The sequence below is a fragment of the Monopterus albus genome, unplaced genomic scaffold, assembly GCF_001952655.1.
Source record: "Monopterus albus unplaced genomic scaffold, M_albus_1.0 scaffold365.1, whole genome shotgun sequence".
Classification (NCBI taxonomy): domain Eukaryota; kingdom Metazoa; phylum Chordata; class Actinopteri; order Synbranchiformes; family Synbranchidae; genus Monopterus; species Monopterus albus.
In genome coordinates, this window is record NW_018128245.1 from 30,589 (window position 1) to 46,952 (window position 16,364).

Consider the following 16,364-nt stretch of genomic DNA (forward strand, 5'->3'; position numbering starts at 1 on the left):
ATCTAAATCAGTCTGGGGAGGAATGGATCACATGCAATACTGCACCGTGACTGGTTTTTGTGATAACCGTGGCCCCTCCTCATTATTCTCGGCCTCTTCATGTTCCCTGCTGCCCGTTGGCAGGTTGGAGTAGTTGGCCAGGCTGCTGAGCAGAGAGGAGACCATTGGACTGGTGTCCATCTCCTCCTGCAATACACCCAGAAACACACAGCCATAACAGATGTGGAGATCTAATGGTAATATGTCTACATCGACTCAGAGACCCCAATTAAAAATCAGACAAGATCCTAATAACAATGGTAAGGTAGCGTTTTATTGACATGCCAACAGGAACTGGGCTCTCAGTTTCAGTATGTTTGTGACAGGTTATTGAAAACTGTCCTCACCTCAAACAGAGCCATGTTCTTGCCATCATAATCCTGGCTCTTCCCCGCTTCACCCGCTCTGTGGCTGTTAATGGAAGGACTGCGCTCTTTAGGGTTCCCATCACCTGAATCATAGAAACACCAAATTGCAGTATTAGAGCAGTCTTCGCTTACAGATGCACACAGACACTTAAGTTGTAATTAGGTTTACAACGGTTAAAGCATGGTTATTCAACTCATGTGTGTGGTATTACTCATTGTGTGGGGATGAAAATTGGTCACACTGTGGATAATGTAGAAAATGTAAATCACTACATTTTAGAGCAGTGATTTGTTTTAAAATGAAGTAAAGATTAGGCAGATAGTGGTTAATAATATAAATCAGTGTACAGTTATGGAAACACAACTTGTCTGTGTGTGTATGAAAGTGTGCCACCTTGTAAATGTGTTAATTGTACCAGAACAATAGTCAGTGTCCAAAAATAATTCACAATTTATTCTAAATGGTGACTGAAGCTTTTCAACTATAGCATGTGGCCTTCATTATAAAAGTGTGTTTGCAAATTAACAGGCTCAATCTGCAGATGACGACTATGTGATATGGTCACAAGATCGAAGACAAAGTAATTAATTAATTCAATCCTTCACTGGTCCTCCAAAATTTTGTTTCTTTGCTGCAGTAAAGATTTTTCTATTCAGTCCACATGAAGGCCAAATGACTAAGTATGTAGCGGTTGTGCTGCTTGCCACCCACACTCAGTTGTTGAATTCCTCCTGCTATGTTAACTTCAAGTTATGCTATCAAACTGCATTTAGAGTATGTTTTGAATTGTACACAGCTGGTCAGAACACACCAACCAAGCTGCTTGCGGTATGAAAGCCTGTTAATCCTACAGGAAAATCTCTTCACAGATGGGCAGGGTCACCATCAGGTTACACCCAGCGCTAAAACAAGGTTAACAACCCTCGAGCATAGTTTGTACTTAACTCTTGTTACTGAGTATCTAATGCATGTATGGAGTTTTGCATTAGGTACTGTATGAAACTCGCTAGCATACTATTTATATCAACCACAAAAAAAAAAAGAAAATCACAGGAGGCCAAGTTTCACTTTAGTCCTTATTTAAAACGTTTTGTCCTTTTTATACCACCTAAATGTATATCTGTTCAGGAATCATAAACAAGTATGTTTGGGAACAGGGACATAAACATATCTGTGAAGCAAAGACTAGCTAGGGGAAACACAAGCTGGTACAGCAGCTCTCAGTGTGTATGTACATATCCTTATTAAGACAATAGCAAAGGGCAAGTAAACAATATACGTCTGTGTAGTATAACAAAATAAACAGTATAAACAAAGCAATAAACAATGCAAAGAGACAAGAAATGTTCATTAGGAAATGAGATAAAAATAGAGACCTGTACAAATCTGTATAATCTGTACAATGTGTATTTACAGGTATTGCACTGAGAGTTATTGTCCAGTCATACTGTCGTGGGTTAAGTGTTCATCAGAGCGACAGCCTGGGGGAAGAAACTGTCCTTGTGCCTGGTTGTCTTGTTGCACAGTGACCTGTAACACAGTCCAGAGGTGAGGAGTTCAAGCAGATTGTGTCCGGGGTGTGAGGGGTCTGCAGTGATCCTCTCTGCCCTCCTTTTGACCTGTGAGGTGTACAGGTCCTCCATGGAGGGCAGTTGGTTGCTGAGCCAAACCAGACAGTGGTGGAGGTGCAGAGAACAGACTCGATGATTCCTTTGTAGAATTGTATCAGCAGCTCCTGGGGCAGGTCGAACTTCCTGAGCTGGCGCAGGAAGTACATCCTCTGCTGTGCCTTCTTGGTGATGGTCCTGATGTTGGACGTCCACTTCAGGTCATATACACATCAACATATACACATCAAGACCAGGGAGCACTCCAAACAGAAACTACAAGAAAGCTAACAACTAAAAGAGGAAAGAACAAACCAGATGAGGAGCTGAGTCCATATGGAAGTCTGAAGGTAAATGCAGATGAGGTAATCAGGAGGACATACACAAGCAAGGACAAAACAGGTGGTGAACACAACAGGTGAGGTGAAACAGGAACAAAAAGCAGCAGGTGATGCAATGACAAACCAGAAACTAACTTATGCATGTGAGGTGAATTTAAATGCTGAGCCAGGGACCCAAACAAGCAACAGGTGAAGGCAAGAGAGGACAATCTGTGGTAGTGTAAAGCTGTGGCTAGTGAGAGAACAAGAGACAGGAAATGACCATAAAATAAAACCACAAATCAGGAAGTAAGACCAAAACCATAATAACAATTTTTTGTTAAAGAGAGCACTTCTCCAGCAGAAGCATGTTTACAGCTGCTGTGGACACATGAATAAAATAATCTCAGAGTGCAGACAATAAGAAAGAGAGGTTTATAACCTGCTGTGAGCTCTTAGCAGTAAAATATTTTAAAAATGATGATTTAAGCATGTTTTTCTATGTCTTTGGCTGTGTGTGTATGCGTGTGATGAGTTCTGTCTAGGTGGAGAATTGTAGCATTTGTTTGTCTGTGACATGCATCTTATTTTCTTCTCTGCTTCAGCTGGTAAACTTTAGGCCACAGTCTTCATATGTGATGACTACACAAATGAAAATGTCTCATCTTGAATGACAAAATAAAATCTCACTAATATATAAAGCTACTGTCTGTTAACATAGTCATGTCTTGATTGTGGGCAACAGGAAGTCCAGATAGAACTGGCTCATGCATTAAATCACCATGAGTCATGCTAGTCAAGCAGTTATGTAAGCATATGTTTTATAAATGAATGGATCACTGAATAGACCTATCAGGTACCAGCCCAGAGGTCAGGGTGGCTCTGGCTATCACCTGCAAAATGTCACCAACAAAATTACAAACCATCTACAAAGAAAAAATACACAAAGAGATAACAAATGGGAGGTAAAGAGAGGAAAAGTGACTAAAAGTAGATGCACAACAAGTTAAAAAAAAAGTCCAAATCTGCTCCCTTTCTTTCAATAACACACTTGTCCCTGAAAATAAAACATTTTCAGATGATTCTGACATACTCAAATTCATAACAGATAATCTTTTTGTCTACATCCCTGTTTTAGCCCCATGACAGAGCCACAACTTACTGATAAGAAGTGATCAGCTCCGACAGTGTTTGTATCGAGCAGGCAGGGCTGTGACTGAGACTTGACTACAACATGCAAATGAAAGGCAGTGGTTGGTGCAGATTTGTACTCTTGATGTGACATGGTTATTTCAAAATAGACAGTTTATACTAGCTTTTAAAAGCTTAATAGGACACAAGCCCCAGGAGATTATCCAGCAGCTGCTGGAGGCCACAGAGACAGGCAGCAATTAACTTCTGCTTGTGAGAGGACAGCTCCAATCAGTACCTCACATTTACATCAACACACATACCTCATTCATTTTCACCTCGCTTGCTGTAACTGAGGAATTAAAGATAATTCCATGAAGTCATTTGTTTAATCAACTCTATGTCCTCATTGAAACCCTCACACTGTGTCACATGCAGCCTGTCGCCTCCCCGGCCATGTTTCTGGTCAGTAGAGGGTGTCACTGAAATGTCATACTCTCTGCCAAAAGTGGATCAAATTTAAATGTTTTAAAACTTTCCATCAAATCAGAAAAACAAGATTGAAGACTGATTTAAGGGGCAAACGTTGTCACTCGGATCTCTCTACAGCATTTGATGCAAAACAGTTGCATCCCCTGGACCCTCTTTTGAAAGTGATCGTAGCCATGACATGAGTCTAAGGGTGACTGCTTCTCTGTCTGTCTGTTGGTCAGTCAATCCTGTCAGACTTTCTTAATGACAACTGAATGGATTGACACAAAATTTTTGTATAGATGTGTGTGTCCCTTAGAAACACTAGACGAACCCCTGACTCATCAAGCATTATAAATCTTTTTGTCTATGACCAAATATCTAAAAGACTGACAGTCCCACAGCCTCAACTGCACACTGGCAAAGTTCAAGACAACTGTAAACTCACTAGTGTATGATTCTTCTTCTTTTAGTTTTTGTTCTAAACATAACTGTTTTTGTAGTTGATTGAGGATTTTATATATTGTTGTATGGTTTTGGTATTGTGTGTATTTTATTGTCTGTGACTTTGTAACACTGCCATCTTGCCAGGGCTCTTTTGCAAAAGAGGTTGTAAACATCAAGATGATTTTCCCTGGTAAAATGAAGGTCCAATAAATAAGTTTGTTTAGTGCTAATTAGGAAATATAATATGATGAATGCTGTAACCATACATACATGTGAAATGTGACAAAACAAGATTACTGTAACCCTGACCTTATACAAAAAAATGGAAAAAACTGCTGAAAATTCAGATCAGCTTCATCATTTCCAGATGTAAAGCTTTTCTGTGTGAAACAAATGTTGTTGCTTTTGAAGTCAACTTACACTTCCCTTTTCTGTGTGAAACAAATGTTGCTTTTGAAGTCAACTTACACTTCTGTAGCTAACACATTCGAATACAGTACGTTTGCAACAGAGAATAGCACTCAGTCACTGGTGAAAATTGACAATACCGGCAGCTAATGAGACCATGCTGTTCCTGTCTGCTCACATTAGTAAGCCAGCAGAGATTTTGATGTGGTGAGGAGATGTAATGTGAGAAACAGTCAACACAGCACCCACAGAACTACACATACTGTGTATTTACACAGGTATATACAGAAGGTAAAGCCTGTGCACAGCCAAAGAGATTTGCATTTAGCTCAGTGAAACAAAGCAACATTATATTGCTGATAATACACTAACTCTTACAATAATGAGCTGAAACTGGAGAATATTAACAAGACATAGCTTATTATTTAACAAACTTTAATGACCATTAACATACTGTACAAAGACATAGCTTATCATTTAATGAACTTTAATGACCATTAACATACTGTACACTGTAATGTTTCAAAAAGGCTTAATAATTTCATAAAATATATACCGTAGGTCCTGTAGTTTTTAGACAATGCCAGTCAAACATGAGTGAACAGTGCATTTGTTGGGGATTGAGCTGCGGATTTTGTACTCCGCTGAGTATTTAGGCTGTAGGATCGTGTATGTGGGATTAACAGTGCCCATGTTCACTGTACTGAAGAAACATATCAGCCTGTGCAACATTTAACAGGTAATAGTTCTTGGACAAAAACAAGGAACTGTGAATAAGCTATAACAAGCTTTGACTACATAGGCAAAGTAGGCTGAATTTATTTTTGGCTTTGTTTATTTCATGAGATTCATGAAACAGTAAGAACAATTTAGACTATCACCAGAGTTATTCTGTAAATACTAACTCAAATATACCACAGTTGACAATCAGATGACATAAAATTTTACCATTATTACAAATTTGAACAGCACTAACAATGGACAGTCTAAATAGAGTGAGGCTCTTTAAGTATGATGACAGACAATTTGTGATAGGAAATGATGGAACTGTTTCTCTGCTCTCTTCACACTTGGGGGGAGCCAGACCAGTCTCAATAAAAGAAAAAAAAGATAAATACCATAAAGAGAGAGGAGCAACTAAAAAAAAATAGCAAAATGAACACCAAAAGCCCAGCTGGGATTGGCTCCAGCGACGCCATTCGGGACTAAGCGGTATGGAAAATGAATGAATGAACACCAAAGATTCTGCAAAGAAACACAAAACAGCTGCAAAGGCACATAGAACAGCTGCATGTCTCCTCCAGTTGAGGTGCTGTGCTCTTATGACTTAGGGCTGAGACTCTTTGTACCTTGATTGGACCCAAATGTATGTTTTATTGTTTTTATTTTTATGTTGTTACGATTTTAGATTTGTATTGTATGTTAAGCACTTTGGTCAGCTGTGGCTGTGGTAAAGCGCTATATAAATAAAGTTGAGTTGAGTTGAGTTATGTCAAACCCATGGGGGCCTTTATCACATCTGTGCCCAGAGGTTCATTGTCTCATTGTGCACCCATGTTGAGAGTTATAATTATAACAACAATACTACTGCTCCTCTTATTATGGTTAATACTAATAATGTGATGTTTTTCTGTCTTTAAGTCATATCAGTAATACTGTCAGTACTGCTAAAGACAGTACTGTAAATAAGCAGCTGCCTTAGGAAAATCATTATTCCTCCTATCCGGTTCAGGTGACCCTTTTCCCCTACTGAAATTACAAAGGTAGACCCTGTGCATTAATGTATGGATAATCAGACTAATTGATTCAGACTGAAACGTGGTGGCTGAGCTAGCGACATCTGGCAAGCAGATTAAGTCCATCTCCGTGGGCTGCAGTTGTGTTAGAAAGGGCTGGAGCTACACTGGTAAAAGACTAACTTTAAAAGAATACAGCAGTGTGGCATATTGGAAAAAAAAACACCTTTTTGCTTGCTGAGATTTAGATGAGAATTTTGATGCCATTCTCATATCTGTTTGTTAAATATAAAGCTAAATACAAGAGAAGCCTCCAATTCTTCTAAAGCTCACTAATGACACACCCAGGCATTTATTTAAAACAGCCCATTGGCTGTTTTAAATAAATGAAAGTAAGAGCCATTAACCATAGTAACGATGGACAGGCTAAGAGCCACCTAGTGGCCGGTTGCAGTATAGGTCATAAATCCCTCCTCCATGTTAGTGGATGGGACATGAGACACACTAAAAGCTCAAAGTACAAATCAAGTAACATTTTCCCAGAGGTCTCTTCAGTGGTTTTTGATAGATATTATCATTCTGTTGTGTGTACAATTGGCCATTTTTTCTGGTACATTATTTGATAATATACAAAGAGGTGTATTTCAGTCGATTTGACAGCTTTGATTCGTGATCTGATGCTATCACTTGCAAAAAAAGAAAGATGGCAGCTGCTCTATTCACAATATTTTGGCTTCATTTTTGCATAGTTGAGGGAAGTGGTGATGCCATATCCGTAGTATATATGTCATTGGTAAGAAAGCATTTATTTAGTGCATTGTCTAGTATCAATTTTTGGCTGTAATATAAATATAAAATTATTGTGAAGTGGAGTAAGTAAATCCTCAAATATTAGGTTGAAGTTCTCGCAGTTTTAATGTTTGACATTTACACACTCTGTAAACACACAGCAAATAATGTTCTTGCCTCCAAGCTGCTCCCTCAGTGTGGAAAGTATTTAAACGCACTGGTCACTGAGGAACTTACATGGGGAAAATACTGGGGAAATACATACAAAAGCTCACGTCAACTATTGTATATATTACAAAAAAGAGTGATAAGAATTGTGCATAACATGGGGTACAGGGATCACACCAATGCAGCTTTCATACACTCTAAATTGTTAAAATGTTTTGATTTAGTGGGATATAAGACTGCTGTGTTTATGTATAAAGCCAGGAATAATTTATTACCTGGTGGAATTCAAAAACTATTTAATGAAAGGGAAGGGGGATACAATTTAAGGGGCCAGTTAAATTTAAAAATTCATGCTATACGTACAACCAAAAAAAGATTCTGTATTTCCATAAGTGGGGTAAAACTATGGAATAATTTAAGTGTGGACATAAAAAATAGTAATAGAATTGACGAGTTTAAACATAAATATAAAGGTATGTGTCAATCAAGATATATGCAAGAACAGGCTTAATGATTAATTAGATGGAACATTGTGGGTGTGGTGTATGAATGTTAACACTGTAATAATTCTTTAGTATATTACTTGTGTGGTGTAGAAGAGAATTATTTATGTAGAGATACTGCTTGCAAACCAGTGATGGTAAGATGATGTCATGGGGTAGGACTGGATAAGTCTGACTTCTTCCTACTCCATTCAAGCATGTACTAGGTATAAGCACATTGATATTGGATTAGCATTTGTTGGATATGTGTATAATTATGTGTGTTGATATATCAACTGTTTTTACATGCTTGAAGGAATAAATCAAATCAAATCAAATCAAATCAAACTTTCTTTAATTCCGGGACCTCTTCTCCTCACATTGACATGCCAGGTGTGCCATGAAGTGATATTCTGAGACCTCATAATATAAGACGGCCACAATATACCAAACAAACACTGAGAGCTTTGACCATTAAAAAAGCTTTTGCCCCTGGGTGAAATGTTCTTGATGGGGAGAGACATGAATGAGTTTTGAGAATCAAAAGCTTGTTTCTCCAGATGCTCTGCGGGGGCTGCACTCACTCCACTTGAAACCTTTGTGTAGAATGCTGAGTGTGTCAGACACGGGCAGATGAATCTACAGGCACTGAATGAACCTGCAGCTTTTGCCCCTGGGTGAAATGTTCTTGATGGGGAGAGACATGAATGAGTTTTGAGAATCAAAAGCTTGTTTCTCCAGATGCTCTGCGGGGGCTGCACTCACTCCACTTGAAACCTTTGTGTAGAATGCTGAGTGTGTCAGACACGGGCAGATGAATGAACCTCCGGCACACCATATCTAAAACCCACCTACTGCTCACAACAATTAATTCTGAAAAACCAGCCATGAAGCAGACAGAAAACACACACACAGAGCTATGAACTGGTCGAACAGATGGAGGCTGGAATATGCAACCCCAGGAAGTGCACCATAAGAGAGCCAAGTGAAAATGCAATGGAGCAGACGGATCTTTGATTGGAGCACATCTACCTCTTGTTGTATCCTTTCACTCAACATGTTGAATTTCCTCTGTCCACCTCCATCTATCTTAGTTCTTAACACACAAACAAAGCAGATGCAATGACCACCATTTATCTCTTCAACCCTGAAATTACACAGTCTTGTTTCCCTAACTTTCCTCCAACTGACATGTGCACTCACACAGTCAGCACCCATACTGGCACTAACAACTAACACTCATACACAAATTGATGCACACACATCCACACACCTACACTAATGCACAATCCAGTGTGTAGCAGGCTTCATCACTCACCCTGGCTGTTGGGTCTCCCCTGTCCTGCCACGCAGTCCGTCATGTTGTCCAGCATCTGCTCTCCTCCTCGGGCTGTGCACACTGAGCACGACGCTTAGAAAAAAAAAAAAAACTCTGGGTGGGTTGAACCAAACAATAAAGATGTTTTACTTCTGCTTCTTGAAACCCTTTCTCTTTCGCCTCTAGTAGCTCAGTTAAAAAAAAAAAACAATAAAGAAAGGAAATCTATATTGTATCCTCTCTTTCACTTGTCTTGTCTGTACTCCTCTTCAGAAGGAGGATGGAGAGACTAAGAGGGGCTGCAGGGGAGAGTTGATGCTGGTTCTGTGTGTCACTCATATGCACGCTCTTGGTCTCTGTATGCCACTCAACCCCACAATCAATTTAAGCCCGATGACTACATTCATCATGTATTCAGAAGGTATTATCCCTTTCTCTCTCCCTCTGTCTCTCCCTCATGCATGTTCCATCTCATCATGAGAGAGGGATGGATGGAAGGGGGTTGAGAGACATACAGTAGGTCAGATGACACAGATTAAACATCTCCTTTGGTGTCCTTTTTAGATGAAAGATGAAATTCATTTTCATAACTGTGTATTCATCTCTCTTTTGTTATTTCTTCCCCACCCTGCATCTCTCCTTTATATTTTCCTGTGTAGTCGTGGTCCATTATCAGTGGCAGGGCTGCAGGCAGCTCTTGTATAACTCTGTGAACTTGCAACCTACAGTTGTTGGCCTGCTCTGGTATGTAAATATGCTTCTGGTCTCAGGGATAGGTTTACTTTTTATTTTAAATCTTTATTTAAATGACAAAACTGAAAGACAAGCACTTGACTGCTGCCCTGAGTGAGTTATAGGAAGTAATGACAAACCATAATCAACTACAAATTTCCAGGAAAGAACCATTTTAGCTGGTTCTAATAAACAATAATTAGTTGATTTAAACTATTTCTAAAAGCTAAGTGCACAGCCTTGAGGCCTTCATTTAAAAGGTGTCAAAAGTGTCTACAAGCAAATATTGAAATGAACATAAATGAAGAATAAACTTTCCAAAAATATGGAAATTAATTTGCCTGCCTGTACCTGTTTCAAGTGAGACTGCGCCTCATTTATTGTCTGTTCTATTTAAGACTCTTCAATAATTTGTGCTCATGTCATTTCATTTCTCAGGGCCCCTGTTAACAGGGCTGTGCTGCAGTGTGCATGCTATAAATAATGATAAATTCTTCGTTTCTACACATAATGGCCACCTGTCCAATAGTCGGCCAGAGTAAGGATAAATATATCAATTTAATAAAGATCTCATTTTATAATTAGTCATTTGATGTGGCTATAATCGGTACTGTTAATAGAAATGGTTAGTTTTAAATGGATTTTAAATGGATAATGATAAACCCACAGAGAATTATGACCACACATCGTCTCTCAGCCCTCTGAGCTCTGCAGAGCGTTGTAGTGTATTTCAGCTCTTTGGTTCAGTTTTCTGGCCTGAAACCTGGTCTGTTTTGATTCAGTCTCAACACTCCCATCAGAACAAAGTAATGTATTTAGCTGCTAATGAGAGATAGTTCCTCTAAGACTTGGTTGAGACCAAAAACAAAGCTTAAATTATAGTTAATACTGAACCTAGTCTTCACCTCGGGGCCAGAAACACAACTCCAGTTGATACTAATGTTACTGTGAATATATAAATAAGCAACAGTTTGCTAACAAGTTAAAAAGATGATTACTGTATACTGTATGCCAGTGCTGTGCTGCATTTTATTTCCATTGCCTCCCAGAGCCAAATTAAATTTTAGGTACAGCCCTCACTTTTTGTCTCTGTTCCTTTAATGTTCTAATATTACATGCACCTTACAATGTCTGCACTATATGCTACAGGCTGTGTGTATAACTGTGCAGCCTAACTCATTGTTTCCATGCCCTGTCAGTGAGAGTAGGCTGTTGGCTAGGCTTTGACTAGCAGAGAGCCTGAGAGCCGACAACATCTGGGCCAAGCGGCTTTAGCTCTTAACCCATGAGCTCCTCCCTCCCTCCCCCAACCCCCACTGCTGCACATGTGGCTCTGGTCACCAGAGCTCACAAACTCATCCACACCTACTATGCTTGCATAAAAAGCATGCAACACACACGCAAGTTGCCTACAAAGAAAACTCAAACACACGTACATGCACACAGACACGAACACACTGGAGTGAACTTTCTGATGCCCTAATCCTTCAGATTAACACCACAGAATGCTGGGCTGAAATCCACATTTTCTTTTTCCTGATCAAGCTCAGAGTCTGCTCTGCTACTTTTAGTTCTTTGTTCAGCTTCCCCGACAGCTGAGCACTGAGTTCACGTCTAATCCAACTATTCAGTTGAAAAACCTTGCCAACTATTGACAGGAACAAAAATTAGACCACTGTGATTGATCAGTGCCGTCAGCTCAAATTAGATTAGCGGTTTAATAAGAGGTTTTTTAAACACAGCCCATTATTTACTGCAGCATAATTAGAAAATAAGCAGAACCAAATGATTCACAACTGTCATATACAGTATACGTGTAAAAATGTGCACTAATAATGTGACAGTTTTAAAATATTTATTCCTCTTTATAAAGTTAGATTATGTTTTAATTACTTTATATCTACAGGGCACACAGCAAAAAGTAATAGTCATGTATTTAACCAAATGAGCCAGAAGGAAATTCTCCTGTGAACCTGATGTTTCAGGTTGTCAGCTCTATTGCTTTCCTTTGTACAAGTTATCTTTATTTTCGTGATGAACCGCAACTTGCTTTCTTTTTGAATCTTACAGTTTTAACTTTAAAACTCCCAAAATACAAAAAGCTAATTCTAAGAGCTTTTAGTACTTTTACTTTTAATACTTGAAGTAATTTTTTGATTATATCCAAATAGCTTTAATTAAGTAACATTTTAAATGCAAGGCATTTACTGTTTTGTATAGTGTATATAATCCTGCTCCTCTGCTTTTGAGATTTACTCCTGCTGTGCTGGCTGGTGACCAACAGATGGCGACACAGACTGTGTGGCTGTTCGTTCCCTGGGAAATGCTGTTGATTATTTGCACCTTTTTTTTTTTAAACAGAGTGAGTACTCTGCTTAGTCTTTGGTATATGTCTGTATCACTATATCATACTTGTCAGCACCTTGTGTTTTTGTCAAGTATTTTGCAATGTAGTTTTTTTCTGTCTTGTGTGACATCTGGCTCCAGCCTTGAGTTTTTGACTGTTCTGTCCTCACTGGCAGCACACTGGAATCTATATTCAGACAATCATGTATGAGCACTGGGATTAACGGCTCTCATACCCTGGTTTGCACTGATACAATGAGATAAATTACTGAGAGATCATTTGACCTGTGTTGTTTTGTGACAAGCCACAAAAACCTGGCAATGATAAAATTTCATGACCATATGGGAAGAGTATGGGGTGGGGGCAGGTTTTACTAAAACACAGGTTTACTAGTTAAATGCCTTTTTGTCATCTTCATGAGCCACATTAGAAGCTCAAAGGACTGCTAGTGGATTATCAGATACTATAAAACATGTTGTTTGTGATGGTAAACCAAAAACAGATGAAGTAGATTCACATTTCTATAATTACATCCAAAATGTTGGATTCCACCTCTTTATTTGTCACTTCATTTGGTTTTATAGGTAACAAAAGAAGGGCCACAAGCTCACATGAACTGCAAATGAGTGCTATGACACCACAAATCCCAACATCATTTACTAACAGGATGGTGAATGCCAAATACAGATTTCAAAAATATATATATAAAAAACATCTTTCTTTGTCACTGCCTTACCCCCTTATGTAACCTCCACACCACACATTAATCACAGTCATATTTGCAGTGTTGTTGGCACAACATAAGTGAACTCAGATATCTCCTCAGTGGGTGGCTACAAGGAGCAGCAGGGACTCCCTACCACATGTTGAGCTAAGTCAAGCCAGAACTCTATGGGCAGCCCGGGAAGAATGCAGTATATTTGAATTATTTGATGACCCTCATTACAGCCAGATAATCTCCTCTCCAGAGGAGTCCTCCAACTTTGTAGAGAGCTGATCACCTGGGTCTGACGTTTTTTTTTGTTTTTTTTTTTCGTGTACCTCTGCTTTGAAATTATTGGTATCCCTTCAGAATAAAGAAAAGCTTGTTTTATGTTAAAGGAACACATAGAACAATTTTTATCAAGTTAATTTTTTACTTTGTAGTCATCAGAGAGACACAGCAGTGCTTTTGTTCTTGTCATTTAATTCTTAGCAAAAAAGCACATTTCCAAAAATGTCCATTATTAGAAACTTGCAATTGGATAAAAAAAGGTAATGATCTCCCATGTGAAAACATGAATATTAATTTGATCAGATACTTTTGACAAGTAGTTGTAATGACTGGAAATCAAAATATGTAAGTTCATTCATACTGACAAGCTGTTTGTCATTTTAGTACCCTATTAGTCAACACAGTGACTGGACGCAGTAAAAACAAAATAATAAAGTGCACATGTTGTATGTATTAGACACTGCATTTCTATTTCCTGTATATTTAATTCATTAGTCAGAAGACATTTGAACATATTTCATATTTATCTCATAGAAAACAGTCAGACAGTCTGTTCATCATCACAGTGGGTGGACATTTGGAGAGGAAGCAGCTTGATTGAGTCTGTAAACAGCTTTTTCCCCCTCAAAGGTATGTCAGTGCTTTAACAGCTTGTAACCATTTTATGTAAATCATTTGTATTATTTTACTTGTCTCCTAAAAGTTCTTGACTGCTTAGCCAGGCTGCCTTCAAAGTCAACAGTGATAAGAGGTTTGGAAAAGTTTTTCAGCACAAAACAAGCAGATGGTGATGGCTTCAGACAGAATCCACAGATAGCAGGTTATTTAAAAACTCATTTAGAACATTGGAGTGAATGTGCAGGAGTGTCTGCTTCATTAGGTTTCTTTTTAGGTCCCTGGAGCTCCTTTGAGTTTTAGTAATTTGCCTGTTAGATTTGAACTTCAGGAACTGGCAAGCATGCATCTTATGTTTAATCACATCATCCTGGATTAAGATGAATAGCTAATTTCTTACATTCTGCTACCAATAGCATTAACAAGTTTGTTACCAGCTAACCAATTTTATATCAAAGATCACATCAGATATGGAGGCAACAACTTTAGTATTTGGATTCATATCGCAGTGTCGAGCACAACGATGTAAATGCAACCTCAAGAAAATTTGACAAAATCTGTTGTTGTAAAGTCAGACAGTGAACACTTGGTGCTTTTGATACAGGCTACTCAGTTTTCATAGCAATCCATTCAATAGCTGGTGAAACATTTTACTCAGAACCACAAATGTGAACCTCATGATGCAAGAGAAAATGTCAGGAGATCATGAAGGAATTCTCTGGAGACTATGAATGGCTGCATAAAATTTAATGGCAAATCATTTAATAGTTACTGACATATTTCGGTGTGAATTAAAATGGTGGACCGACACATTGTGTGACTATTTTGACTAAAAAGTAATTGTGATCTTTTCAAATGAAAGGCAATCTTTCTCTGTGATTTTGGAGATTGTGATAATTAATCCTAACAAACATTGCATGAATGTTACTCATCCCTTTTGTAAACATTTAGTCAGACCAGCCAGAACCAATAATAATATGTACTGTAAAATGACAATATGAAAACAATTTAAAACATCAACTGTAGAATAAACCTACAGTAAATGATCTCCAAAATCTGCAGTTCCCCTCAGTTTTACAGAGCTTAATTTTCCTCAGGAGAGTGAGAGAGCAAGAGAGAGAGGGTGAATATTGGAGTTACACTGACCAAGTGGCCATGGACTGAAGGATAACGTTGCTCCATAACTGTTGAATGCACAACTGTTTGCTAATATGTTTGCCATTTGTTTCTACTCATAAAGGTTAATTTTAGACATCAATAAAATAGACATCAATAAAAACCCATTGTCATCAAATGAGGATTCATGATATATCTTTCCTTGCTATCACACCATCATAAAACCCCTTTTAATTATCAACACTCAACCTAACATCAGGATGCTGACATACCGCCATGGGTTATATGTTGAGATGAGGTAGGAGTGTCCATCTTGTGCTTAAGCAACATGAAAATATTGAGCAAAGAGGCTTGTTTGATCCTGTAGTCTGTGGTAGCATCTGTGGTGTGAGAGGATATGAGCTCTGAAAAGAAACACTGGATGGTGGCAGTACAAGAGGTTTTCTACCCTGCTCTAGCAACAGCAGGCATCCCTTGTAAGTACACCTGAACTCGTTTTCAGAGTTATAGCTGTTGGCTGATTTCATGCCATATCTATAATGTTGATTTAAGGGATAAACTGTGATAATAGACATACAATTCCTTTACTGACACAAATTCTGCCCTCAGCCAACACCATCACCTTTTTGATCATCTGGAGGAGGAACTGCATGCTCTCTAAGTCCAGCTCCTTCTATCTGATGGCTATCTCTGTGGCTGACAACCTTGTCCTGATTCTCATTGTGCTTCTTGAACTTTCTCTTAAGTACCACTAAGAGGATCTGTTTTGGAGTTATGAGCCATGGTGCAGCTTGAGAGACATCTTTAACTATGGAGCCTATAATGCTTCAGCATGGCTGGTTGTTGTGTTTACAGGTGAACTTTTTGTGTCCATACACATGTGGAAAATAAAAACTAAAGTCTGCACCCCAAGATGTGCAGCGTGGACTATTACGGCAGTCTTCCTCTTCAGTCATCTTTTTGCCATTCCTTACTACTGGTCTAATGCCTCAGTCTATGTGAACAACCAGACCAAGTGTATTTACAATCAAGAGGTCCCGCCTCAGTTTATTCACACCTTGGTTTGGGTTCAAACAGTGCACACTTGCATATTCCCCTTCCTCATCATCCTCACATTTAATGGGTTGACTCTCCGTCTGAGCTCTCTCAGCAATCGGGTTCATATCAGTGCAGATTTGACTTCCAGGGTGAAAAGGGACATGCCCCTGCTGCGTGCCAGGAAGAGAAAATCTATGGTGCTTCTGGTAACTGTGTCCATGACTTTCGTGTTGCTGT

General features: G+C 38.8%; 1 protein-coding gene across 1 annotated transcript in view; it reads right to left on the reverse strand.

Moving 5' to 3' along the window:
- slc12a5b (solute carrier family 12 member 5b) overlaps window positions 1-9,600 on the reverse strand; it is a 30,207-nt gene extending 20,607 nt beyond the window's left edge. The window contains exons 1-3 of the mRNA XM_020585440.1: window positions 9,286-9,600; window positions 387-490; window positions 46-186 (exon numbers count right to left, since the gene is read on the reverse strand). Coding sequence (XP_020441096.1) covers window positions 46-186; window positions 387-490; window positions 9,286-9,340 — 300 coding nt within the window. The 5' untranslated portion in view covers window positions 9,341-9,600. The remainder of the gene's footprint in view (window positions 1-45; window positions 187-386; window positions 491-9,285) is intronic.
- Window positions 9,601-16,364: the final 6,764 nt, after the last annotated feature.